Below are 26874 nucleotides of genomic sequence, written 5' to 3' on the forward strand. Positions count from 1 at the left end.
TCATAACTCACAAGAAAAAGACAACTCAGTGTTTAAAATGGCTAAAGGATTTGAATAGACATACAAAGAAGAAATACAAATGGTCAAGAAGTATATGAAAAGATATTTAAAATCATTAGCCATTAGGGAAATACAAATCAAAACCACAATGAAATATTACTTCACAGCCACTAGGATGGATAAAAAAGAAAAACCAGAAGGTAACTAGCATTGGTGAGGAAGCAGAGACATTGGAACACTCATATGTCATTGGTGGGAATGCAAAATGGCACAACTGCTGTGGGAAACACTTGGGCAGTTCCTCAAAAAGTTAAACATAAAATTACCATATGACACAGCAATTCCACCCTGAGATATATAGGAGTGGAAGAGAATTGAAAGTGTAAAAAAGAGAATTGAAAGCGTAACAGAATTGAAAACAAGTTCTCACATACTTGTACAAGTAAGTTTATAGCAGCATTATTCACAATAGCCAAAAGGTAGAAACAACCCAAATGTCCATTAATAGATGAATGGATAAGCAAAATATTGCATATACATACGACAAAATATTACTCAGCTATAAAAAGGGATGAAGTACTGACACGTGCTACAACGGGGATGAACCTCACAAACATTACACTAAGTGAAAGAAGCCGGATGCAAACAGCCACATATTGTATGATTTCATTTAGACGAAGTGTCCAGAATAGATAAATCCATAGAGGCAAAAATGAAGATTAGTAGTGGTCAGGATTTGGGGGGAGGGGACAATAGAGGATGACTGCTTGATGGGTACAGGGATTTCTTTTGGAGATGAAAATTTGGGGGAATCTTGATAGAGTTTTGGAATTAGATAGAGCTTGTGGTTGCGCGACATTGTGAATGTACTAAATACCTCTGGACTGTACCCTTTAAAATGGTTAATTTTGTGTTACGTGAATTTCACTTCAATTAAAAACAAAAAAAGCTCACAGTAGTGCGTGGTCTCCCCAGGGCGGTCTGCCCTGTGTATGCTCAGGCCTCTGCAGCTGTTCCTGGGAACTGGGGAAATACCCAGAGAGACTCGCCTCACACTCCGGACAGGCTCCTTCCCCTTTAGTGACTTTGAACTCTCCAACTCAGGTCAGCAGTGCCTGTCAGCAGCCGTGGGCAAAGGAGCTGGGGCAGGAATGGGATGGAAAGGATACTGGCTTTGGACACTGAACGTGGCAGTGTCCCTGCCCCACTGCCTGCTTTAGACCTCTTAGATAAACTCCAAGCTCTTAGGCACCGGGCCCGCATGTCTAGGTCCTTGCTGATGTTGTGGCCTCCTCCCACGGCCCTCCCCAGGCTCCCTCCACCTGCAGGCCCTCACATAACCAGTTGTCCTTGGAACCCTGTCCCCCAACACCCTTCCTCTGCTAACCCCCCGTCTGAACAGGAAGACAACCCTGTCAAGTCCCATGATCAGGGCTGGATTGCTCAACAGCCACACAGAGCTTAAGGGCATCTGCAGAGCAGGAAAGCAGGGCGAGTGTGAGCACACACACTCAACAAGAAAAGAAGCCACCGGAGTTAGGGTCCAGCCCCACCGTGCAGTCCTGTGGCACGTTAAGCACCCTGACTTCTCGGAGCCTCAGCTCCCTCAACTGTCACTGAAGCCATGACCCTGTTCTGACCACCTCCCCTGGCAGGAGGCGATCACACACGTGCAATTTCTTGGCACAGGACAGCAATGTCACCTCCTTACCGGAAAACAGGGGTCCTAGTGGGCTGTTTGGAAACGCAGCCAAGACATTCGAAATGCGGGGAGGATGAGGGCGGAGACCTCGCCATCCTCACACCAGACTCCCGCCCCTACCCGCCGGGTCCCTCCCTCCCTGCTCCCCACCGCCCCTCAGCTGCCCCGCCCGGTCCCGCTCCCCACCCACCGCGCCGGGAGGGTCTCGGCCGAGCCCCGCTGGGACCAGGTGTCCCGGGCGCGCCAAGATGCAGCCGCGGCTCTGGCTCCTCCTCGCCGCGCAGCTCGCAGGTGAGGCGGGAGACGCGCGGGACGCACGGGGCCGGACGGGTGGTCCGCGCGGGGCCCCGGGAGGAGCCTGAATCGTGGAGTTTAGCAAAGGCTGTCCCGGTAGGAGGCAGAGCCCAGAGCCCGGGGCCGCGGGGGCACCCGGGAGGCGCACGGCGCCCATAGCCCCCGAGGGTGGAAAGGAAGCTCCTCCCGGGGAGGTCACTACCTCGGGGGTCTCAGGAGCCCCAGGACTGAGGCCACCTCTGCCCAAAAGCCTAGACTTAGGAGACGGGGAGGCAGGAACAGAGGAGGAAGAGAGGGAGGGAGGGAGGGAGGAAGGGAGGGAGGGAGGGACAGAGGAAGAAAAGGAGATAGGAAAGAAGAAAGGAGAGAGAAGAGGTCCAGAGAAGAAGGAAAAATGGCCTTGTCCAGGTCCCCTCAGGGATGCACCCACAGGGATGTGTCCCTAGGAAGGTGCCAGGGGCCCAGTTCTGGCTCTGGTGCGCCACACTTGACCCCACGGTTCTGTAGAGACATTTTTATTGCTTCCGGGGAAGTATTGGGTGCACGATTGGCCCAACGCCAGGCTATGGCCAGCTCTCAGACAAGCACAGCAGAGTGCTCTAGCAGGGTCCTCTGTTTCCCCAGTGTGCCCCGGGGCTGGGGGTCGTGTGCAGTGTGGCTCCAGGAACAGGCGGTGCTGGGGTTGGAAGGTAGGGGAATCTAGACTGTCCCCCTGACTGAGCCCAGCAGACTGCCTTTTGGAAGAAGCCCCTCCACCCCAAGCTGCCCACCGACCTCTGGCTGATTACTCTCTTGCTCCAAAACCCCAAAGCTAGTCAGCCTGCCAGGGGGTGACAAGGCCTGCCAGCGCAGGCTCTGACCCAGGGAGCTCAACCACATCTTGAGTAGAAGCTAGTCTAGGCCACTCAAAGCGACTGAAGTTATTGCCGATCATTTTAGAAACAGCAGGTCCCTCTGAGAATGGAATCACTGGGTTACTGAGAGGATCAAACGAGACCACAGGTGTGGCCAGGCCTGGGTCTGTGTCCGGCACGTAGCAGGGGCTCAGCCATGGCCGGGTGTTCAGTCCTCAGGGGCTGAAAAGCAAGTGGGCCTGAGAGAGACCAGGGTGTGTCAGCCAGGAAGTCTTCATGTCAGGACGCAGGAGGGGCAAGTACACAAACAGCCAGGCCCCTTCTGACCCTGTAACCCCTCAGGGAGGCCCTTCTGGGCTTCCTTGGAAGGGCTTCTCGAGTCTGTGTATTTGCGGCCCCACTGCGTGCACACAAGCATGTGACAGCAATCCAGGAGAGGGTCACAGGTTTCCTCAATTCAGGGAGCAGCTCAAAGCTGAGGTTCTGGTGTCCCAGGCCTGGGTTTGAATCTGAATCCACCACATACAGGTTGCGTGACCTTGAGCGTGTTCTTTATCTTCCTGAGCCTCTGTTTCCTCATGGGTAAAATGGGTGTAAAACAGTATCCCCCCGCCACAGGACTTGATGAGGATTAAATGAGATAATGCGCGCACCATGCGCAGCATGGCTCGATAAATATTGGCGTTATCTGTTCTCGTTGTCTTCCACAAGAGGTCAGGGACCGGAAACAATGAAGAACCTCTACTCCGCTGAAAAGGCAGCGTGGTGTTTGGGGAGAAAAGGGAAGGCCCAGCAACCCTTTGGGCCCAGGGTACCACTTCATTCTCGATGCAAGTGGAAACTCGGAGTGGTCTGTGAGTGGAGTCAAAAAGTGTAAGGCAGGGGCCAGCCTGGTGGCTCAGCAGTTAAGTGCACACGTTCCACTTCGGCAGCCCGGGGTTAGCAGGTTTGGATCCCGGGTGCAGACATGGCACCGCTTGGCAAGCCACCCTGTGGTAGGCATCCCACATATACAGTAGAGGAAGATGAGCACGGATGTTAGCTCAGGGCCAGCCTTCCTCAGCAAAAAGAGGAGGATTGGCAGCAGTTAGCTCAGGGCTAATCTTCCTCAAAAAAAAAAGAAAAAGTTTAAGTCCATCTCATCAGTGTTAGAGAAGGCCGCTCTGGGGCTGTGCAGCCTGAGTCGCAAGTACACACAGCGTTGTGAATACGGGCCACTACCTCAGTGAGCCGGTTCCCCTTGGGTATACACGCACGCACACACACACCATGCACACACGCGCACACACACTCCCGCTGGCCCCCTCTGCCCACTCAGGTCTGTGTCCTCTCGGTGCCTCTCTGTCCTGGGTCTCTGCCCTGGTCTGCAGCTCTCCGACTCCACAGCTGAAATGAAAGGCTCACCAGGTCAGACTCGGTTTGCTGGCACCTTCATGGGCTTGGCTGTGAAGGACCCATTCGAATCCTCCTCCTTAAGATTTCGTTGGCTATAGTAAAACCCTGAAGATGGGAGACACGTAGATGATGATTTACCCGCGTACAGTGCTCTCCAGTTTGCAGTCTGCTTTCTCAGCCATTCTGACCCGCCAGGGGCAGGCAGGACGGCGGCCGCAGTCCGCACTCCTTTTACAAGGAGGAGACGGGCTCCATGACCTGCCTGAGGTCCCACAACTGGCACGGGGCAGGGGCTGTGTTCAAGGCCAGGTCTGTGATTCTGCTGTAGTTTTCAGTGAACAAGCTCCTACTTGCCGGTGCTTCCCGTCTGAGACTAAAATGAACCGCCAGCCCTGCTTCAGGGGTGTCCGTCCTTCCACTCTGGAATGGGGATCCAGTGACCTATCAGTTGCTGGGTTGAGGAGTGCTGGGTTATAATTGTGCCTACTGGGGGACAGTGAGTTCCTGCTGCTGGTTATCATCGCTGTCCAAAAATGGTGGCTGGTCCTCTTTTAGATTAGCAGGACCGGCTCTTTGTTCTGCCCCTGGTTCTGAGCTCCTGTCCCAGCCTGCTCTGGGTCTTCCTCAGCTGCTTAGAGCCTAGTGAAGGGCTATACGTGGAGTGACAGCTGGCCAACATGAAAGGCAACCGGGCTTCACGTCAGACTTCGAATGCTTGAGTTTGAATCCCAAGTCACTTACTAGCTATAAGTGGGACTTTGAACAAATAACTTCATGCCTCAGTTTCCTCATCTGTGTAATGGGGATAAAAATCACAAAATAAGTTTGAGACTGGATCGAGATAATTTATGCAAAGACCCGGGCGTATAAGCATGTCATCACAAATAGCAGTTCTCTTCCGGTCCTCTCTGTAAAGCTGGGCATAGTAAGCATGGTCTTGCAGGTGATGTCCTTGGAGGCGGGGTGCTCGAGCTCTGGGTCCCCCAGCTGCATTTAACATAGCCCCCGGCCCCTGCAACAGGGCGGGTTCTCCCACGGCTTTTCCTTTGATACTCGACTCGGGGACTCTGACGCCCCACAACATGGCCCGGAAAACATGCTAACAGTCTCCGCTCCTCCTCCTTCCCGTAGCTCTCCACGGCAGCTCGGTGCTCCAGCAGAACCCTGAGTACCAAATGGTTCAGACCAACCAAATGGTGGTACTGACCTGCGAAGCCAGAACCACCTACCCTAACAAGCGCATTTACTGGCTGAGACAGCGCCAGGCCCCAAGCGCAGACAGTCACCAAGAGTTCCTGGCCGCCTGGGATTCCATAAAAGGAATTGTGTATGGTGAAAAGCTGGATCAGGAGAAGCTAACCTTATCTCAGGATGCATCCAGGTCCACTCTCCATCTCGCACATGTGAAGCCTGAAGACAGTGGCGTCTACTTCTGCATGATCATCGGAACCCCCGAGCTGACTTTCGGGACAGGAACTCGGCTAAGTGTGGGTAAGAAGCTGGCTCAATGCCATCGATGAGTGTTGAGCACCTCCTGTGTGCGTGTCAGGCCCTGGGGCTGCCCCCACTGTCAGAGAGCCCCATTCTGAAGGAGGGGGCAAGGGCCATGAGCAATAGCAGTGTGGCTGATGTAACAGAACATACATTTTGAGGCTTACCCAGGGCCAAGCACACACGACTTTTTACATAATTATCTCACTTAACACTACCAACCACCCTGGGAGAGTGATGATGCCCACTGTAGATGGAATGCTTAGAAACATCACTGCTTCTTATGGGGACAGTGTTGTCCTTCAGCCACATCAGGCCCACCGGAGGCTGTGACTGGATTGGGCTGAGTCCCCAGGCCTGATGGTGGTCTCAGAAATCCCCTCCAAGTCTGCACACGGGGAAAGAAGGTCCTTGCTTCAAGGACATAGCCAGGGAGAGCATTTCTAAGGCGAGTGGAGGCGCAAGTGCCTTCACATTCTGCATGGGGGCCTGTGACCCAAACCCACACCCAGAGTTGCAAGGATGTGGAGACTGGCCCCTAAGCCCAGCTGCAAACTCACTGTGTGCCCGTGGTGGGTCACTCCCCTCCCAGGCCTCGTGTTCTCGTCTGCATCACGGGGCTGCTGAGGACCTCATGACCCCCTCCTCCCACCCCCCCCGGAAGCTACAGTTCCTCATGAGTGAAGTCAACACGTCCAGGCACCGATGTAAGTTAAAATTTTCTAATAGCCATGTTCAAAAAAGTAAAAAGAAACAAGGGAAATTAGTTTAGACAATATATTTTATTTAACCCAATTTATCAAGAATATTATCCTTTCAACACATAATCAATATAAAAATTATTACTGAAGTATTTTATATTCCCTTTTCATAGTAAGCGTTCGATAAGTGTTTTACATATACACAACATTTGAGTCGGACCGGCCATGTTTCACGTGCTCAGTAGGGTGTGTGGCGAGTGGCTGTCATGTCAGACAGAGAGGATTAAGCTATGAAGGTATGAAGCAATCGTGGCAGAAATTCTCAAAGGCCCACAGCTAGCTTTAGCCCCCTCCCAGGCTAGCCCATGGCTGGGGCCAACCCACTTCAGCCTCCCACTGTCCCACTTCCTGGTCCCCTGGGTTCTTCTCAGGCTGGGGGCCCTGAGAGTGACAAGGACCCCCCCTCCAGGAATTAGACCACTCAATGTGGGAGGTGTAGGGACAGCTGGGGACAGCAGCACAATCAGGAAGACAAAAGCAGAGTGATGGTCTTGTCCCCCAGTCTCACCAGCCTGGGGTCTTAAATCAGGACGTGGGGGTGGGGGGCTGAGATCTTCGGGCAAGAAGCAGAGGCATCCCTCAGGGGCTGTTGACTGATTCCTGTGTTGAAAACTGAGCTTTTTGGGCTTGGGGTTTGGGGTTGGTTTGTTTTTGTCTCTATAAGCCCTACATCTTCCCACTCATGAGATTTCAGGAACTAAGAAAGGTGGATGGTGAAATAAGAAAAACTAGCTTTCAGAAGCTTCCCCTCACCTCCGCCACCACCCACTCACTCCTGGCTCTGATATTTCCAAGCCCCTCACGCTGCTCAGCTCCCCCGGAGAGGCAGTCCCTCCCCACGCGTGGCCCTGCCACCAGAGCATCTCCCAGGGGTAGGGTATCCAGAGCCGGAGCCCGCCCTCCTACCAGGAGGGCAGTGCACTTTAAAGGAGGGAGCCTGGATGGCAGAAACATATTTGGGGAGAGACAGGGCCTTTTTCAGGCCCCTTAAGCACCCCTGGGCTCAAATGGCTGGTCCCTTTCAAAGAGGAGAGAAGTGGGGAGATTTGAGGCCTGGGGAGGCTCAGGAGGAATGAGGGGGACCAAGCTCTGGGCAAGAAGAAATGAAAATGGAACGAGCCTCCCCACAAATGCCCATCAGACCCAGGCCACTGTCAGCCAAGGCCCTGCGGTCCTGTGGGACCAGTGACCAGCTGAGAGACCTCGGTGCCTCCTCGGGTGTGAAGGAAGGGGAAGGAACACTGCTGAGCCGTGAGGCTTGGGGAGACAGCAGAATGCGGCGCCATGCCTCACATCGCTGGTGTTCACCTTTGAAGTTAAGGATTGAGACTAGACTCAAGGTCCCTCTAGCTTTGATAGTGTGTCATTTTTAAAGATGTCTGAGAAGGAAAACAAATCCCAAAATATGCAGCCTGCATGGTATTGTACATGCAGAAAAGGGCACCCACCTCCTTTCTATGAGCTTCTCTCCCTCTTTAGGGATTGGCAGGTGGGCTGGATTAAAGGGCTTGGGGACTCCAGCCTCAACTCAAGGTCTTCCGCCAGGTGAGGCATGTCCACTGCACACTTTGTGGGGCACACTGTCCCCTTTAATTCTCACAACAACCCCAAGAAGGAGATGGGGGTCATCTTTGTTTCAGCGGAAGGGGAAACTGAGGCACAGAAAAGTGAGAGAACTTGCCTCAAGTCACACAGTGGTTAATCAGGGGTGCTGGGGCTCTGTTCAGGTCCATGTGGCTCCAGAGCCTCTGTCTCTCCAGGACACCAAGCTGACCCCCATCCCTAGGTCCTGAGATGGATAGAGTTGGGGAAGCAGATCAAAGCTTCGGTTGCTCTGTGACCTTCACGCCCTGGGGCAGCCTAGAGGACAGTCATAGGGCCTTAGTACTTGGATGTAGGAATTGCAATTTCAAGTTCGTCTCTAAGTCCACCTGCTGTTTACCTGGCTAAGATATGTGTCTTGCTTGCTTTCCATAGTTGATGTCTTTCCCACCACTGCCCGACCCACTACGAAGCCCACCCCCAAGAAGAAAGTGTGCCGGCCCCCAAACCCGGTGACCCAGGAGGGTGAGTTCTCCCATCCCCCTGGACTCGCAGAAGCGCGGCAGACACTCTCACTCACTCCCTTCCTTCCTTCCTTCCTTCCTTCTTCCATAGGCCCTTCCCAAGTGTGGACTCTCTAGCCTATTTCTCTGGCCCCGAGCTGGGGTCAGAAGGGAAGCTGAATGTGACAGCAGAGCTGTCCTCAGCAGCTCACGGTCTAGTGGGGGACGCACTCACAAATCATCACAGGACAAAACCTAGTGAAAGATGTATCCACCCAAAGCTTGCACACAGATACTCCTAGCAGCGTTATTCACAACAGCCAAAAAATAGAAACAGCTCCACGAACTGATGAATGACTTAACAAAATATGGAATGTCCATACAGTGAAATATTATTTGCCATAATCAAGAAGGAAGTACTGATACACGCTACGACGTGGATGAATCTTGAAAATACTATGCAGTGGAAGAAGCTAGTCACAAAAGACTACGTAAAGTAGTCCTCCCTTATCCACAGGGGGTACATTCCAAGACCCCCAATGGATGGCTGAAACCACAGATAGTACCAAACCTTATATATACTACGTTTTTCCCTATGCATACATACCTATGATAAAGTTTAATTTATAAATTAGACACCGTAAGAGATTAACGACAATAACTTCTCAATGGCATATCTGAATTACCAGCATCACTACTCTTGTGCTTTGGGGCCATTATTAAGTAAAATAAGGATTACTTGAACACAAGCACTGTGATATCAACAGTCAATCTGATAACCAAGATGGCTACTAAGTGACTAATGGGCGGGCAAGGTGGTGTATACAGTGTGGATACGCTGGACAAAGGGATGATTCATGTCCTGGGCGAGACAGCTGGATGGCACAAGATTTCATCATGCTACCCAGAACGGCGCACAATTCAAAACTTATGAATTGTTTATTTCTGGAATTTTCCATTTAGTGTTTTTGGACCATAGTTGACTGTGGGTAACTGAAACTGTGGAAAGCAAAACCGCAGATAAGGGGGGCTACTGTATTCCATGATCCCATTGATATGAAATGTCCAGAACTTGACATTCCATAGAGACAGAAGGTAGATTAATGGTTGCTAAGGCTGGGAGTGAGAAAGAAAGGGGGAGTGGCTGCTAATGGTACAGGATTTCTTTTTGAGGGCATGAAAATGTTCTACAGTTAGATTATGGTGATTGTTGTACAACTCCATGAAGAGACTAAAACCCATTAAATTATACACTTTAAACAGGTGAGCTTTATGGTATGTAAATTATATCTGAACAAAGCTATTAACAAACAAAGAACCCAACCCAAAGGACCAACACTTTAGACATTCCCAGTTTTGATGTCTAACAGAGGACCTGACACATGGTATGAGCTTCATATATGTTTGTTAATGAGCGAACAAACTCACCTCTCTGTGCTGTAAGCACCAGACACGCAGCTGGAGTATGCACACACGCACACACATACACACTTTCCTTGAACCCATTGGCCAAATGTGCTTCTGGAAAAATACTGACCTCTGTCCCCCAAAAGTTACTGATGACAAACAGAAAGTGCCACGTGCTCCTACCTATAGAACAAACCACAAGCAGCCACACCAAGGCTGCCTCATGCTGCTAGGGTTGCTTTGTCTTAAATATACAAAGCCCCAGAAAGAGTCTGGGGAGAGGTGTCTAACAGGATCGAGGGGAGGGGAGGGGGAATCTGCCCCCTGAGGTTGCGGTAAGAAGAAAATCAGATCCCGTGTCCAGGAGGGCAAAGTCTTGGAGATCATAAAGGTGGAGAACAGAATGACCCGGTTGTATAAAATATTTTTGCCCCACAACTTCAGCTAAAGGGTTTCAGACAGAATGCAACCAAAAAAGGACACAAAGGGCAAATACAATACAGTCACACACCATGTAAGGACTTTTCGGTCAATGACAGACCACATATACAATGGTGGTCCCGTAAGATGAGTACCATGTAGCCCAGGTGTGTGGTAGGCTACACCATCTAAGTTTGTGTGAGTATGCTCTATGATGTTCCCACAATGGCGAAATGGCCTAACAACGCATTTCTCAGAACTATCCCCATCGTTAAGCGACATGTGACTGTAGAGCCATTAAGATGAAGATGCAAAAACTAGGTCTGTGCTCTGACACTGGAGGAGCAAGCAAACTCAGCTGAAACGGAGGGAGTACTCCAAGTGACATGGCCCCACCAAGGCCCCCTACCACATTGACGGAAAGAAACAACCCCAGGCATCAAAGCCTTCATTCTGGCACTAAATTCTAGAAGAAATCTGCTCTGTTCATCCTTGTATAAGGACCACTGAACAATAGTGAATTCAGTGACACTTTTATAAATGATAGGAAAAAAAAGCCTTTGAATTTCTTATATCAACCCTCAGCAAAATCCCAGGGTAAGATGCAAATCCAACATTAGTAGGTTATTAAGAATGACCAGGATGTGTGTGAAGATGGCAGAGTGTGGGGGGTGGAGGGAGTAGGTGGCGGTTGCATTGGGGGTTGTGGAGCAATGTAACCTAGTGTAAGTCAGCCAGGCCTGATGTGAACCCCTGTCTACCACTGCCTATACTGTGTGACCCTGGGCAAGTGATTCAGCCTCTCTGAACCTCAGTTTCCTCATCTGTAAAATGGGGATGTTTACCTGGCTAAAGGGAAGGCAGGATTAAATGAGATACCATACAAGGCAGTCAGCTTGGCAGGGCACCCAGTCAGAGCTCAACGCTTGTAATCATGAATGAAACCCACAGGGCTGCTATGGGAGGGGCCTGCTCCCCAAGGCTGAGGGCTTGAGACAACACAGAGAGGTGCTAGGGGACAATTTCTAAACCGCTCTCTCAGGAGCAGTGTGGTGAGATCCAGACCTCAGGAGACACTGAGACCCAAGCAAGGCGAGGAAGGCTGGGCCAGGTGTCTCTGGGGTGGCTCTGGCCACTGGCTCCCTGCACGAGCAGGCTTTCTCTGCCTTTATTAGGAGCAGCAGGTTCTCGTGGAGTCACACTTTGGGCAGGTGAGCGTGCTTCACCGTGGACCTGTGGCTGTGTCTCGGGCCTCCAGGTCAGTTAGGACCACTCCTCAGGAAGCCTCCCCCACCGCCTCCCCCAAGAAGGAAGAGGCCTTCAGCCTGTGCTCACCTCCACCATCGGGGTATAATTTGCACATCATAAAACTCACCATTTTAAGCAAACAGCTCAATGATTTTTAGTAAATTCACCGAGTTCTACGGCCACCACCACAATCTAGTTTTAGAACATCTCCGTTATCCCAATAAGATCCCCTGTGCATGTTTACAGCTGGTCTCCACTCCCACCCCAGCCCCTGGCAACCACTGATCTACTTTCTGTCCCTATAGAGTTTCTTCTTCTGGACATTTCTTATAAACGGAACCATATAATATGTGGTCTTTCATGCCTGACTTCTTTCACTTTGCCTCATGTTGTTGAGGTTCATCCAAGTTGGGAGACCGTGGAGGAGATGAGAGGGAGGCAGAGAGAAACCCTTGCATCTCAGAGGTGGGAAAGACTCTCCAGGGCATCACCTAACCTTCCACCCAGTGCAGGAATCTCCTCCCCACATCACACCATCCAGCCTTGGCAGTGGTGAGCTCTCTCCCATCCAGCCCCTCCACCTTCTCCGCTGCCTCTCATGCCCTCGAGCTGTCATGGTGGGACCAGCAGGGTCTTTAGAACTTGGAAGACCTCAGTCCACACCCTGGCCCTGCCTTTCAGTAGCCGGGTGACCTTGGGCATGTAATTTTACCTCTTTGAATCTTGGTTTTTCTGAACTGTAAAATGAGAGATAAAAATGATAGTAATAACTTCCTTCTTCACATGATGGAAGTTTGCAGTTAGTGCTGCACTTAGCAATTAGTTGTTCAGTAAACATTCTCTCCCTTCTCTGACATCCAAAATTCTTTCTAATTTTTTTCACCCAGGGGTCCTGGGTCTGCCTCTCAGCTGCTCCCAGGAACCAGCCACGGGGGCATGAAGGGTGTCAGAGAAGGGTTTGGGGAGTTAATAATATAAACTTTGCTGAGTTAATAATACAAACTCTATTTTATATATGATAATATATAATCTGATATATCAAGAGTCAGCAGGGTGCACGATGGGTGGTTAGGAATGGAAATCAGTGCAGCCTCCCTGGAAGGCATTTGACAGTATCTATTACAACTTTAAATGGACATAGTCTATGGCTTGATAATTCCCTCTTTCAATCTTGGCCTCAGGCAGACTCATACATAAGGAGAAACGTACCAGGATGGTCTCTGCAGAGATATTTGTAAAACACAGGAAATAAACAAAATATCCGTTGATGGCTGAATAGTCGGTGATACATCCATACTTCAGATGTTACTCTGCTAGGAAAAAAAAATGTGCTGGAATGTTTAAGTGAAAAAAAAAATGGTTACAGAACAATTTGTACACATAAGCCACTGTATTTTTCTAAAAAAAAAACAAAACTATATGTGTCCATGGAAATTATATACGTGTAAGTGCAAAGAGAAAGGTACCAAGTTAACAATGGCAGCTACTTCTGCGAAGGAGCTAGGATGCCAAGGTGCACTCTAACCATATTCTTGAATCTTTTACAATGAAAATATATTCAGCTAGTTCTTGTGAAATTAAGAGTTTTAAAAATAAATAGTCAAAATCCCATTGCCAGGCATGAAAGTTGTGTATCTCCTCTGAACAAAAATAGCTCCCAAGTTTAATTAGTTTTTTTTAAAAGATTTTATTTTTCCTTTTTCTCCCCAAAGCCACCGGGTACATAGTTGTGTATTTTTAGTTGTGGGTCCTTCTAGTTGTGGCATGTGGGACGCCGCCTCAGTGTGGCCTGAGGAGAGGTGCCATGTCCGCGTCCAGGATCTGAACCAGCGAAATCCTGCGCCACTGAAGCGGAGCACATGAACTTAACCACTCGGCCACGAGGCGGGACCGTCAATTAATTTTTTTAAAGTTGGATGTGGGACATGAAATTTTATATATAAAATTATCTCCATGTGTCTAAAGTACCTAGAAAAAAGACTAGAAGGAAATATGCAAACAGTGGTATTCTCTGGGAGGTGGGGCTTCCAGTTGGTTTCTCCCTTTGTTTTTATCTGCATGTCTCAAATGTTCGATATGGGTGTCTTTTCCAGGCCTGTCCTGTGGCCCCATCACCCTCGGCCTGCTGGTGGCTGGTGTCCTGGTTCTGCTGGTGTCCTTGGGTGTAGCTATCCATATACACTGTAAGTTGTACCCTCTTGAGCCATCATGGTGACCCCTTTGGCTGTTAAAGATGTCCCTGAGGGTCCTTCCTTCTCTAGGGGAGCAGGGCAGATGGCAGCCTGGTGGCAGTTTGCCCCACTGCCCCCCAGAGCCCCAGCTAGTGCCAGAGGTGATTTTTGGCCTCAGGCCGTGCCGCAGAGATCAGAGACCAGACTATCTCTGGAGTCAGGCAAACCTGGGTTTGAGTCCAGCTCAGCTGCTCCCTGATCTGGTGACCTTGGGCACCTGTCCTGGCCTCTCTGAGCCTCAGCAGCCTCACCCAGGGATAACCGTATTACCTCCCAGGGCTGCTTTTGTAAAGACCTGCCCAAAGTGCACGGCATGGGTACGTACTCAGTAGCTGGGATCTCCCACGAGTGGTTGGCCTGGAAGCGGTGTACAGAAGAGGTTGCGGTTGGGTTTGGGTTATATTCCCAGAAGCTAGAAATCCTCCTCCTCCTCTGTGATGTTGCAGGAAAACTCAGAGATGGCTGCTGCGCTCGGCCACTCTGGAGGTGGGAATCATCTCCTCCGATGGGACCCCAGGGGAGCAGCAGGGGCAGCCGGCACAGCTGCCCGAGCCCAGCGCCCGAGACTCTACCCCTGGCTTTCTGCTCACCTGTGCCACCTTGAGCAAGTTCACTTACCCTCCCTGGGCTTCTGTAAAATGGGAGGGAGTGGCCCGCAGGGGCATGGCCTAGATCAGTGGCTGTTTTATGAGTCACAGACCCGTTTGAACATGTGATAACGATTACGGACCCCCTCCCCAGAAAAATGCATCCTGCACACATTTCTGCATACAATTGCCCAGCACAAAGAGATCCATTTCCTCCGTTCTAAGATCCAACTAAAGTTTAGTGGTCTGGAAACTTTTTTGATCAAGGACCTCATGGGTAAAAAATTAGAAAATTATAAACACTAATTGTAATTAGCTATATTTATTTAATGTATTATGTATGTTATTAAATGTGCTTCAAAAATAAAAAGTAATAAAGGATGGGATAAACATGTAATAGATATGCTCACATTTCCTCCCTAAATCCCAATGGGAAACCTTTCACGTCCCCCGAGTACACATGCTCTGGTTTAAGACCGTCTTTCTATATGATCTCTCATTCCTGACCTGCTGTGAAGGGCAGGATAGCATGTTGAAGGACACACAAACTGGAGTAGATTAACTGAGTCTGAATTCTGACTTTACCACTAGCTAGCTGCATGACTTTGGGCAAGTTACTCAGTAACACACACACTCTGTGCCTCAGTTTCCCCATATTAAAAAAATGGAGATAGTAAGAGTGGTATCCAACTCACAGGTGTGCTGTGACCATGAAGGGAGTTAAACTCTGTGAAGCTGGAGCACAGCCTGGCACCAGGGGAGTGGCCTGAGGTGTCAGCTGCCCCTTCCATCACCCTCCTCACTCTCTGGGGCTGGGTGTCAGTGGCCCTCAGCCCAGCCAACCAGTGGTCTTGTTTTCTTCTTCCAGGCCTGCAGAGGAGAGCCCGGCTTCGCCTCCTGAAACAGTAAGTGCTCAGGGCCTGCGGCGGTGCTGGGTGTGGCCCTGGCTTCCTCAGCCCCTGCAGCCGCTCACGGCCTGCATGGCAAGGAGCCAAAGCCAGACACCACCACCTCCAAAAAGTCACAGACTGTATACAGAGATGGGGGTGATAGAGTTCAGGAAAAGAGGCAACCTAAGCAAAAAAAATACTGATTGGGGCCGGCTTCTTGGCCTGTGATTAAGTTCAGCGCGTTCTGCTTTAGCGGCCCGGGTTCGGTTCCTTGGGCGTAAACCTAGACCCCCAAACCTACACCACTAGCAGGTGGCCATGCTGTGGTAACCCACATACAAAATAGAGAAAGGTTGGCACAGATGTTAGCTTAGGGCGAATCTTCCTCACCAAAAAAATAAATACTGATTAATCGTTTAAGTGTATTTCAAGTACGGTGATATTTAGCTCTTAGTTCTCCTGATGGTCACAATGGACTCTTGCGTGCACAGAATGCGGTGGGCATCTCAAATTCTTTCCTTCCCCTGACTTCATTTGACTGGGTCCTGTGTGACATAGGAGGGTTATTTTTACAGACCAGTTGAAAGACTTGCTCAAAGCGATGGGACAGTAAAGAGGAGAATTGGACTCTTCACCCCAAGGCCGATGTCCTCTACCGGGCAGGGGAATCCTTTCCTCTGCTGGTGTTGGCTGTCAAACTTGACCCTACCTGGGTCCCAGGAATTGGCAAACCAACCAGCTGAGTCACATAGACATGAGTTAAAAAGCGCTCCCTCTCCAGGCCCAATGAGCTGTGTGAGCACCAGCAAAATCCACAAGACTGTGAGAGGCCGGAGGCTGCTGGCTGCATCCAGCTGTAGGGGCTTCCGACCCCAGCTGGGCCATGGGCAGTGTTCTTGGAGTGCTTTTTTGTCCTCAAAATAGAGATTGTTTCACATTACCTATTTCATTAACGACAACCACCTCCGTATAGAGGTGTTTGAAAAAAAAGAAAGCCTCTGCCTCCAGATGCAACAGGGCCTTGTGCTCAAGAGCTCTGGCTCAGCGTGAGGCAGATCTGGGTTAGAATCCTGTCTGCCACTCATCTACCGTGTGACTGAAGGCGCGTCACTTCACCTTTCTGAGTCTCTGATTCCTCATCTGCGAAGTGGGATCACAGTACAACCTCATGGCTATCGTGAGGACTTACTGGGGTAATACCCATAACGTGCTTGGCCCCTGGTCCCATGGAGTCATAGCACAAGCTCATGTCACTTATGAGAGTCACCTCTGTGAGCCCGACAACCAAGAAACAAAATATATTTTTTAATATTCTAAAATTATAATTTCTATATAAACTCTCTATATTATATGCTCTATAATATTATATATATTATATTTGTATATATAGTTGCTTAAACATACCTGCTGTATTTTATGGGCAGTTTTCAATGATAATTTTGATTGTGTGCAATTTCCATCTTACGTGCTGGATTTAGAAACTACCCCTACTTAAGAGACAGTAACTTGAGTGTATTCGTCCAAGCTTAGGTGTTCAAATCTTCCCCGTGGTGACCTTTTATGGAGAGTGAGTTCCCCTCGTTTGAACTTGTTCCCCAGTGATTTGACGCCAGCTCTGGAGGAGCTGGATGCAGGACCTCATGCTTTGGCAATCCCCGGGGTTCTGAGGATCAGCTCAGGCAGGGAAGGGGCTGGGGTAGCCATGGGTGGGGCCCTAGCCCCCTCACCCTCTTCATTCCAAACAGCTCTGCTCTCATCTGTTGCCTATAGTTACATTTACCTGTACGATGTTGTTGAACAAAAGGTTTTGTGGCTAAAAAAATGTTTGAAAACCACCTCTGGTTTTGCTGTCATGATCCAGGTGTGGCTGAAATAGTCCCCAGGCCTCACAGATCAGCTGTTCCAAACTCAAGCTACGATTTGGGGCAGATAATGCCCAGCCTCTAACTGGCCTCAGAAAATCATCCCATCCTCAGGCCACCTTCTTCTGGCCCCTTGGTGTGCATTTGTGAACAGCTTATCTTAGAGGCTTCTGCAGGAAGTAACACTATTCAAAGCTAAAGTTCTTTGGGCTGCGTTTTTTGAGCTTTTTAATTTTTTTTAATGACAAAGATGGACCCTGAAAACAAACTAACCCAGAACTCTTGGCCCCAGGCTACTCACTTGGAGTGGAGCCCTGCGTCCTCATATAGCATTTGTCTCTGTTATAGGAAATTCAATATCATTTGCCTGAAAATAAGTGGTTTCACAGCTTGCTGTTGTTTTCAGGTTTTACAAGTGAGCAGAGAATACGCTTTTGGTGTCCTACTACAAAAATACTTTGGTCAGTAATGAGCAAGATCTGGAATAATGAGAGAGAAGGGACACACTCGACCATGGACGTTTCATGACCTGCTGAAGCTGCCTGCTTTAACTAATGCCAGTTCTTTCTGTGGGCCTCATGCCTGGGAGCAACTTCTTAGGTGGTCATCGGGAATCTTAGACAGAAGGCTTCAGAACCCCAGGGCACTTTCTGCAACTCACAAGGCATACTGGAGGATCGAGTAAGCAATGCCACCCAGGACACCACTTCCGGCTCCTGTGCTCACCCTGGACTGGGCTGGGACCTTGGGTGTGGGCTGTGCAGCCACCATCTTGGAAGTTGCTTTGCCCTGGCAGGGCAGTGACTGAGACCTGAGTCTCCTGGGATGGCTCTCCCCGGTCTTCCCAGCCTGGGGCTGACCTTTGTCACAGAGAGCCCCACAGAGCAGACCCAGATTGGAAATGAGGCTTCCTAAGATGGCCTGACCTGGCTCCCATAGTCATTTTCGTTTTTGAGGACTTCGTTTGGGCCTGGAAACTTGTGGTTTTGTGGGCAGGAGGTCACTTCATCTCCCTTGAGGAGGTTTCTCGGCTTTCATTGTTGCACTCCCGTGGCTTGTGTATTTCTTTTCTCATTTTCTGTTCTTTTCATTAAAATGTCGTGGTTGTAAAAATAAATCCTGAGTGAAAGAGGCGTACGGCTCCTGTGATGGAAAAGCACAAAAGCCCATCTAGAAGGCAAAGATGTTGACGCTCAGTTGAAAAGAAATAACAAGGATAAAATGTGTATGTCCTCATTTGGCATCTGAGCTCCTCATTCGCCCCCACGGCGTTTGTCTGTTGCAGGTGTAGAGAGGGCCTGGAGAGGTTGGGAAGCGCCCAGGACACCCAGAGCCAGGCAGCAGGTGCCTCACGGGCCTACTCCCTCTGGCCCACTCCCAAGCTGCCTTCACTAGCCCCTGTTCATTTCCACCGAGGGTAGTACCCCAGGGACTCCTGGTCACAAGGCCTGCGATGATGAGAGGAGCCATCAGGGCCTGTAATATTTTTACTGTCTCTCAGCTTCAACAGTCAGAGAAGGAAAATGCAAGGAGAAAACGCTGAGCTGGAGAGGGAAGTGGCGATGATGATCTCGTGCCTTTTGTAAAGTCCCTAGATCTTATCTTAGCTCCCAACCCTGGGCTTTAGCAGCATAAGAGCTACTGAGCCAAAAAAGAATGCAACCTTAGGCTGTATTAACAGAAGCATGTTGCCCAGGTCAAAGAAGAAGAGAGTCCCACCTGCTTTTCCTGGCCAGCTCAGGGCAGAGAGGTGCAATTTAAGAAGGGCAGTGGCAAACTAGCCTTCTTTAGAAGCCTCTGGAAGCCACAGAATGTGAAGAAGGGGCAGTGTGACCGTCTCCAGGCATCAGAGATGCTGCCTGTGGAGTCAGAGGGCACAGCAGAACTAGGTGTGTTGGGTGGCAATTAGAAGGGTGTGGATGCAAGAGGTGCTCAAGAGAAGCAAATGCTTTCTGCTCATCAGCTGTAGGGACAACAGGACTCGCTGCCTCCCAAGGCTGAGGGGAGTAGGGGAAAGGGCCAGTGTAGCCCGGACCAGACTCCTCCAGGGATGGCTTTTAAGGCGGGCTCCTTGCCTTGAGATGTCCCATTTCATGATAAGAGACTAAGGCCCAGCCGAGCAGCCCTCCCTCCCAGAGCTCACACCCAGTCGGCAATGGATATGAGAGCGGGCCTCAAAGCCCCTGGTCCCACTACAGGCTCTGCTATTCAACAGCATCTTTCTGCTGCTGTCTTTGCCATTGTGTTTAGTTGTTTGCAACTTCGCATGGGGTGAGGTTGGGGAGCCCAGAGTGGGGTGTGCTCCTTGGTCTGTTTTCTGTGCACAGGCACCTGCCGAGCCGCTGGTCCGCCCATGGAGCCGGAGCCGGCTTGGCAGCTGGCAGTGGGGGCTGCGGTGAGGAGCTCTGCACCCAGCACCTGACTTTTGTTTTGAAGAAGGAACTGAGCATTTGCTACTTTCTGGAGGGCCGTTATGGTAGAATATCCACACACAAACACACACACACACACAAAATTGTTTTTAACCTAGCCATCTTTTGACTAGCAATTCCACTTGTGTTATCTTAAAGAAACACATCTCAAAGTGAGTGCGCAAGGAAAGAGGTATCAAATTATTCTTTGTAGCGCTGTTTGTTAGCCAAAAGTTGGACACAATCCAAATGTCCATCAAAAGGAGCCAGTTAGATTTATTGTGATACGAGGGACTCCAGGCAGCTGTCAAGGAATGAGCTGGCATCAAATGATGGCGCTATATCTGCATGTATTTTAACAACATCTGTGTTGATTATTCTCATTTTAAATGAAATCCATGGGCACTGTTAACATTCAAGCACAGATAAAAACAAGCCAAACAAATATATGTTTGCAGTCAGGATAGGGTTACCCTTGGTGTGGGGGTGATTATTAGAAGGGAGCATGAGTTTTGGGGTCATCATGTTCTGCTTCTCCATCTGGGAGCTGGTGACACGGGTGTGTTCACTTTGTAAAAAGTCGTTGAGCTGTATACTCATGATATGTCAACTTTCATGTAGAGATATGGAAATAGATACAGATTATATTTCAATAAAGAGATATTTTTAAAATCCAAGTACAGAACATTGCAGAAATGTGTAAAATCCATATTTGAAAGTTTCTTGTGCTTCCAGATTTTTTCCGCCTGTAGTTTTTTAAACAGAAAATTGAAATCTTTAAAGTATAATAGCTAATACTTAAGATATGGAGTTTAGAAAATTGAATCTTATTTTTCTGCAGATTTGATTTTTTTCTCCAACATATCACAGCTTTTGGACATATTTGTTTGTATATGCGTAGAAAAAGGTCTGGAAGGATAATACTGTGTGGGAAGCTGTTAATGGCATTTACTCTGGGGAATTTCCATTTCTGTTTTGTACATTTCTGTGCTGTGTGAATTTTTACAACAATCGTTTAATGGTTTTGTAATAGGAGGGAAAAAAACAATTAAAGTTTGGGAAAAAAAGAAACAACCTTTTTTAAAAGAGGCTCTTGGCATTGTAATAATAAAAAATTGGAATCAGTTTAAATATCCATCAATGAGAGATTTGTTCACAAATTATGATCAAATCTGTACGATGGAAATGATTGTGACGCATGCCGAGGCAGCCAGACAACAAGGCCTAATTCTACTCTCGTATGACCTTGCGCAAGCTACACAACCTCTGTGAGCCTCAGTTCTCTCCTGTGAAATGGGAGCACCAAGAGTATCTCCCTCTCGGTCTTCCTGTGGGCCTTGAATGACCGTAGACAGGAGGGTCTGGGAGCGGTACTGTTTCCTCCCCTCCCTTCCTCTCCTCGGGAAGCAAGGGTGGAGAATTCTGGGGGCCAGCCTGCAGGTGTGCCACCCAGCAGGGCTGAGTTCAAAGGAAGAAGGGGGCTCCTCCACCACCCCCTTCCTTTCATCCTTACTCATCCCCACCCCCGCCCCAGCAGCTTGTGTCTCTACCTGTAGGAAGTGGGCGACTTGTTTTCAGAAAGTGATCCCCAGCCCCTGTGCAGGCTGCGAGCTGATCCGAATCTACCACCCTGTCAAAGGGAAAGAGAGAAAGAGCCTTGTCTTCAGAGGCCTTTCCAAGTGTGGAGGACAAAAGAGATTTCCTCTGTCACTTCTTGGGAAACCTCCTCAGATGCGTCACCGACACTTCTCGGTGGCCTTGAGTCACTGGTTCCTGGAGTCCTCCTGGCTGCATAACTGTGCGTCGACTCAAACACAAGGAAATCATATTCCCCAACCCCACCTCCGTCTGGGATTGACAGAAAGAGGTATGACATGTGTGATTCTTATCGAACTGAAAGCACAAGTGTTGAAAAAGGCACTTGGGTCCCTGCAGTGTCATTGGCTTTCCACGATCGTGGTTCTTTCCACTAATTTACTGACTTTTCCATGCAAGTACCCATCCTAGAGCTTAGCTCAGGCTTCTCAATTTAAACAGAGCCTGCCTACATTTCTTTTCATCTATTTTTAGTTGCAGACCATCCCCCGTCCTGTCTGTCACTTATGAATGAACTAATCACCCTCTCTCTGCAGTTACTGCTCCTCTTCCTCAGGCTTCCTGTGGCCAGTTCAAATATATTTATTTGGGGCACCCTCTGTGACCCCAGTAGCCCTGTGCGGGACTAAGGGTGGCCAGGACAGACAGCCCTAGCGCTCCAGGACTCACGTCTTGCTCGTGGCACTTACACTTACCTCCTTACTACCCAATCTCCCATCCCCTGTGGGGCACCAAGGCCTATGGGAGCCCTCTGGCCCTGTCCTGCCACCCACACAAATGGTCAGCATTCTTCAGCCTCGAGGCCAGAATCTAAATGAATACATGAATGAACTGAGCGAGAAGGCTCATCGAGCAGGTCCTCGGGTTCCCGACAGATGTGAGTGAGCTGGGAGCTCTGCCTCCCTCGGGGCATCTCTCAGCACCTCTCCTGCTGGCTCCCCAGCCCAGCCTTTCTGAGCTTCTCAAGCCTGTGAGGACTCGACTTCTCCACACTTCCAAATGTTTACTCTGTCAAAGACAGTCGACAAGCACCTTGGAGAACACAAGCTCAACAGACTAGATATTAATTGAGCACCTGACTTGTCCTTGGCACTAACATGCATTCAGCACAGACAGAGACTGTCTCAAACTCCATGGGCTTACATTATTGTGGGGGACACAGACACAGGCCAGCACTTGTGTGATGCCAAGAGTGAGTACCCTTGACGCTTCCCTCGCCCCACCCTGGGGCCAGCCCTGGACAGAAGATAAACGAGTGAACAGGTAAATACCCAGATGATGTTAACACAGGCAGAAGGCATGAATTGCCTCCTCACAAAAAGTTGTGTTCTGCTGATAGAAGAGTTTGCAGCCTCTCACAGTAGATTTTGTGGAGGTCTCTGCGGTTGGGTGGGGGCAAAGTTAAGAGGGGAAGATTTGAAGTGTTGGCGGGGAGGTGGAGGCCCATTTTCCCCAACACAGCCCTCCCCACCACCCCTTCAGCATCCTGTGGGCCGAAAGCTGGCTGCTTGGTAGACCTGCTGGCTCGTAGGACCAGGCCGGGCAGAAGGGAGGCTGTGACTCCTGTCCCTCCACCCTCATCCCTCTCCAGACCTCAGCCAAGCTTGGGGGACTTAGGGAGCAAAGAGCAATGGGAGACTCGTCCAGCACAAAAGATGAGACTGGCTTCAGAGTACCGAGTCTCTGGCTGGGCAGAAGGGGGAGTTTGAGCTCTCCCTTCCTTCTCTCTCATCATCTTCTCTACAGCTACGTTGATGCTTTGGTTTGGGAATGGGGAGGAAGGCTGACTTCCACAAGACAAGCAAGCCCTTGGGGAAGTCCTTTCCTGGCCCCTGCTCAAAGCCCACCTCCACAGAAACTCAGAATCCCATCTCTGGTGGCCCATCGTGCGGTGTGGGGGTTGAAAAAGGCAAGAAGAAAGGCTCGCTGGGCCTCAGAGGGGAGCCCGATCTTGCTCTAACGGTTCTTCACGTCTTCCTCTGTCAGGACTCTGCCTGCCTGTGCAGCACATGGGGGCTTATCAGTGGAAGAGGGAACAATCCTATTGTGGTTTTATCTAAGTCATTTCAGAGTGGCATTTCAGAGGGAGCGTGCCCCTGGGTGTGGCAGGTGAGATGGGGGCGGGATATTTGCCTTGTAAACTCTTCCTGACTATTGTGACATACAGAGCCTTTCAGTGGACAGCTGTCCCATAGTTGAGCCTGGACAGACCCTGCTGATGTTTATGGGAAATCTCCCCACCCTCTTCCCTGCTCTGCTTTTAGTGTCCAAACTAAACTAAGACCTTTGGCTGTATCTGTGTATTTGAGAAGGTTGATTCACATATTCTCAATCTCTTGCCGTGACCTTGACACCAAAATTTCATCTCCATTGCATGAGATGTGATTTGGTCACGGTTAAGAAAACATTTTCCAGAAAAATGGAAATCTGTCCTTTATATGCAAATGTCACTGGCTGGGTGAAAATGTAAACGAGTGACACCACTCAGTGCTGGAGAGGATGTGGACAGGGCACTCACAAGGGCTGCTGATGGGATATTGAGACACTACAGCCCTTTGGAAAACAGTTTGGCGATATCTAGTAGCATCTAATATAAATCACATACTCGGCACTCCTGGGCATATGTCTGCTGTAAAGTAAAAGCATTTTTACATAAGAATAAATATATTATTTCAATTTTGTCTGGGCAAAATAAGAAGTGGAAACAACCCCAAGTTCATCAATAGGGAATCACTAAATGAATTGTGTCCTATACACACCCTAAAATATCATGCAGCCATCACAAGAGTGACTTAAAAGAATGATTCGGTGAGATGGCCAGGAATCCTCAGGGAGGACAAGCTGGATGCAGGAAAGTATTTGCAATATGACTCTATTTTTGTAAGGCAAGTAAGTCATCACCTGCAGAAAACTATATACACCTATAGCTGAGCATACATGACCGTGTGGGTACACAAATGTTGCTGTAGAAGGACACCCACCTGACGGCCAACATTGGGCATGAGTGTTAAAAAGCAAACGTTGCTCTGGAAAAGGAATTACTTCCATTTAAGTAATGGGATTAAAACAAAAGTAATCCTCCTTTTATTTTTATTAATTAACTTGACTGTTAAAATTCAATTTCAGATACGTCACAAAGTGCCTAGGAATCAATATTTTTATTTTTTCTTGCGCTGCCTAATTTCAAAAAGGATTTGGGGCGGCTTACAAAGCTGTACACACAAAGGCAGCAGTAAATAAGGGCAAGCCAACAGTGCAGGGGAGGGTGGGGAAGAAACGGTGGTGGGAGCCGCACACCACCTGTTAGCAGTCAACATGCATTTCCACTGAGGCCGGTTCGCTCGGTACTATGGTACATAAAAACCTGATGTTACCGTGTCCTTCATCTTATTTGGTACAATATCCCCTCTGACCTTCTATTTTTAGTTTTCCAGTCACTCCAGGTAACTTATTTTCTCCTCTATCTTTGCCTCAAATTACAACCCACCACCCAGATACTCTGGGCTGCTCTGGCTGAGGGTTTGTGGTGTGAACACTCAGGTTGCTCAGAAGTATGGTTAGATCAGCGAGCACAATTTCCACTCATTTAGACTTTTTTTTATAGAGTGGAATTTGTTATTACAGCAGCTAAACTTATTTATTAGTTCCTACCTTTAAAAAGATGGCATTTCAAGCCTAGGCACAACGAAGTTATTGACTCCCTTAGGCATGACTGTGGATTGTTTTTATTTTTATTTTTTTTTAAATATTGAGAACAGTACTTCCTTCACCTCCCCAAACTCTTAGTTTTTAATTTCTTATTTCTTATGAGGGTCCCAGAACTGGGCTGACTTCTCAAAGTGTCAGAATCCTTGAGACTGATCTTCAGTTTTTACTGTGACCCCCTCCGGGCAGAAGGAGCTTAAATTTTCTAACAAGCTTCGTTTCTCGTAGGCCAAGTTCTGAATTCTGGATTCCTACTTCCTCACCGTGATGTCCTGTTTTTCCCATCTTTAGGTGCTGGCAGAGGGAAAAATTGCAGAGATGGAAGAATGCGACTCACCCATCTTTTTAGAATCAGAAGGATTTTTTTCACAAAAGCAAGAGCCTCTCCCTCACAATGGGATTATGAGCTAACAGAAACATACCAGTCCATTTACAATCACTGATTCCAGTAATTAAAATAAAGTGATACAGGAATAGACCCCATTAGAATATATGGATTACATGAACAAGTGGCATTCACATACATGGGGAAAGAATGGATTATATAATAAAGTGGGCTGGGCCCTTCACATCTTACACCGAAAGAAATTCCAGGTGGTTTAAATTAAGCGAATGTTTTTAAAAACATACTAAAGGAAGGAAACCAGAAGGTGAGTTAATTAATGAATAATAAACTTTAATAAAATTAAATACAAACTTGTTTCTAATATAATTTGGAATTATTTAAACAACAAATAAAAAAAAGGAATGAAAAAAATGCATTTTACCAGTAGACCAGAATATAATATCTCAGGTAGGTGAGAGGCTGATAAACGAGTTGGTTCGTATTCCGTTACTGGGAGTACACTGGTGCCACCATCGTGAAGGGCGATTTCATAATATGTATCAAGAGCCTTCAAGTTGTGTATATCATTTTGACTCAGAAATTCCACTTCTACAAATTTATCATGAAAAGGTTCTTATGGTTATGCACAAGGGTTATTAACAGCAAAGTCATGCAGCATCTTATTGTGAGCATATTGAAAACATGCTAAAAACCTAAGTATCTACCAGTGAAATAAATGAGAACACATCCAAACAATGTAATGAGGGCCATTAAAATAACGATGTACAAGAATGCTTAATCACTGGAAAGATATTCACAATGTATTTTTAAATTTAAAAAGCAGGTCATAAAACATTAGATGTTATATGAACCTAATCTCAGAGGGGAGGGGAATTATCTGTGTGTAAGAAACGTGCGTTAGAAAAAATAGAGCATGTGCCAAAACGATAGCTCTGAATGTTACAGGGGCCGGGGGAGGGGGTGGCAGATTGCAGGCGATTTTTGCTTTCTTGTTGATGCATGTGCATTACTTCCATCTGTGTATTACATTTATAGCCAGACAAAACAATAAAGCAATTTCAGTTTTGCAAAAAAAAATATAAGGAGAATATATAACGACAAGAAAAATATTACTGTTTAAAAAAAGTTTTGAAATATTATTAGAGCATTTTGAGTACGGCCCCCGTTTAAGAGAGAGAGATTCTGGAAGGTGATACAGCCGAGGTTGCCGGTTCCATCTTTGGGGTATCTTTGGGGTTGTATCTTCGTATATGACTAGTTTCTTTTCCTCCTCTCTTTGCTTTGCTATATCCTAGATTTTCTCTAAAAAGACACATAATTTTGATAATAAGAAAATAATGCTTTTAAGGCTGTAACTATTTAAAACACACTTGAACAGAATTTCACACTCACACGTCATCTCCGAATATCCCAGGCTCACCATCTCGAGTTGCTCTGCGAGTTTCACTTCTCAGTGTCCAGAAAGGCATGCTACCTTCAGAAGCGAGCTCGACCACAGCATCTCCTGCAGCAACAAAATCTCCTTTGAGAGGAAAAAAAGAATCATCCAATAACAAACAATAAAAATAAATTTAACATTCCCAAAATATAAATGAGATCATCTACTTGATACATCTATTTGAAAAAGGC

The 26874-nt window shown here is 48.3% G+C and overlaps 1 protein-coding gene and 1 long non-coding RNA gene across 2 annotated transcripts in view; one reads left to right on the forward strand and one right to left on the reverse strand.

Moving 5' to 3' along the window:
- The first annotated feature begins 1493 nt into the window (after nt 1-1493).
- On the forward strand, nt 1494-18320 carry CD8B (CD8 subunit beta). The gene is made up of 6 exons (XM_014852787.3): nt 1494-1993; nt 5377-5736; nt 8475-8564; nt 13711-13800; nt 15304-15340; nt 17594-18320. The coding sequence occupies exons 1-6, from the start codon at nt 1951-1953 to the stop codon at nt 17604-17606; spliced, it is 633 nt and encodes a 210-aa protein (XP_014708273.1). The 5' UTR covers nt 1494-1950; the 3' UTR covers nt 17607-18320.
- A 5999-nt stretch (nt 18321-24319) lies between these two features.
- The window catches only part of LOC106838580 (uncharacterized), a 28115-nt gene continuing 25560 nt past the window's right edge, over nt 24320-26874 (reverse strand). The window contains exons 4-5 of the long non-coding RNA XR_011503892.1: nt 26638-26767; nt 24320-26547 (exon numbers count right to left, since the gene is read on the reverse strand). This is a non-coding gene — a long non-coding RNA (uncharacterized lncRNA). The remainder of the gene's footprint in view (nt 26548-26637; nt 26768-26874) is intronic.

The sequence above is a fragment of the Equus asinus genome, chromosome 6 (genome assembly GCF_041296235.1).
Source record: "Equus asinus isolate D_3611 breed Donkey chromosome 6, EquAss-T2T_v2, whole genome shotgun sequence".
In the NCBI taxonomy this organism is placed as follows: Eukaryota; Metazoa; Chordata; class Mammalia; order Perissodactyla; family Equidae; genus Equus; species Equus asinus.

What these genes read in the sequence shown, in the direction of transcription:
- CD8B (XM_014852787.3), top strand. Translation starts at nt 1,951, where the DNA reads ATGCAGCCGCGGCTCTGGCTCCTCCTCGCCGCGCAGCTCGCAG. An exon ending in CCTCGCCGCGCAGCTCGCAG is followed by an intron (nt 1,994 to 5,376) that starts GTGAGGCGGGAG and finishes TCCTTCCCGTAG; the next exon opens with CTCTCCACGGCAGCTCGGTG. An exon ending in AAACCCGGTGACCCAGGAGG is followed by an intron (nt 8,565 to 13,710) that starts GTGAGTTCTCCC and finishes TGTCTTTTCCAG; the next exon opens with GCCTGTCCTGTGGCCCCATC.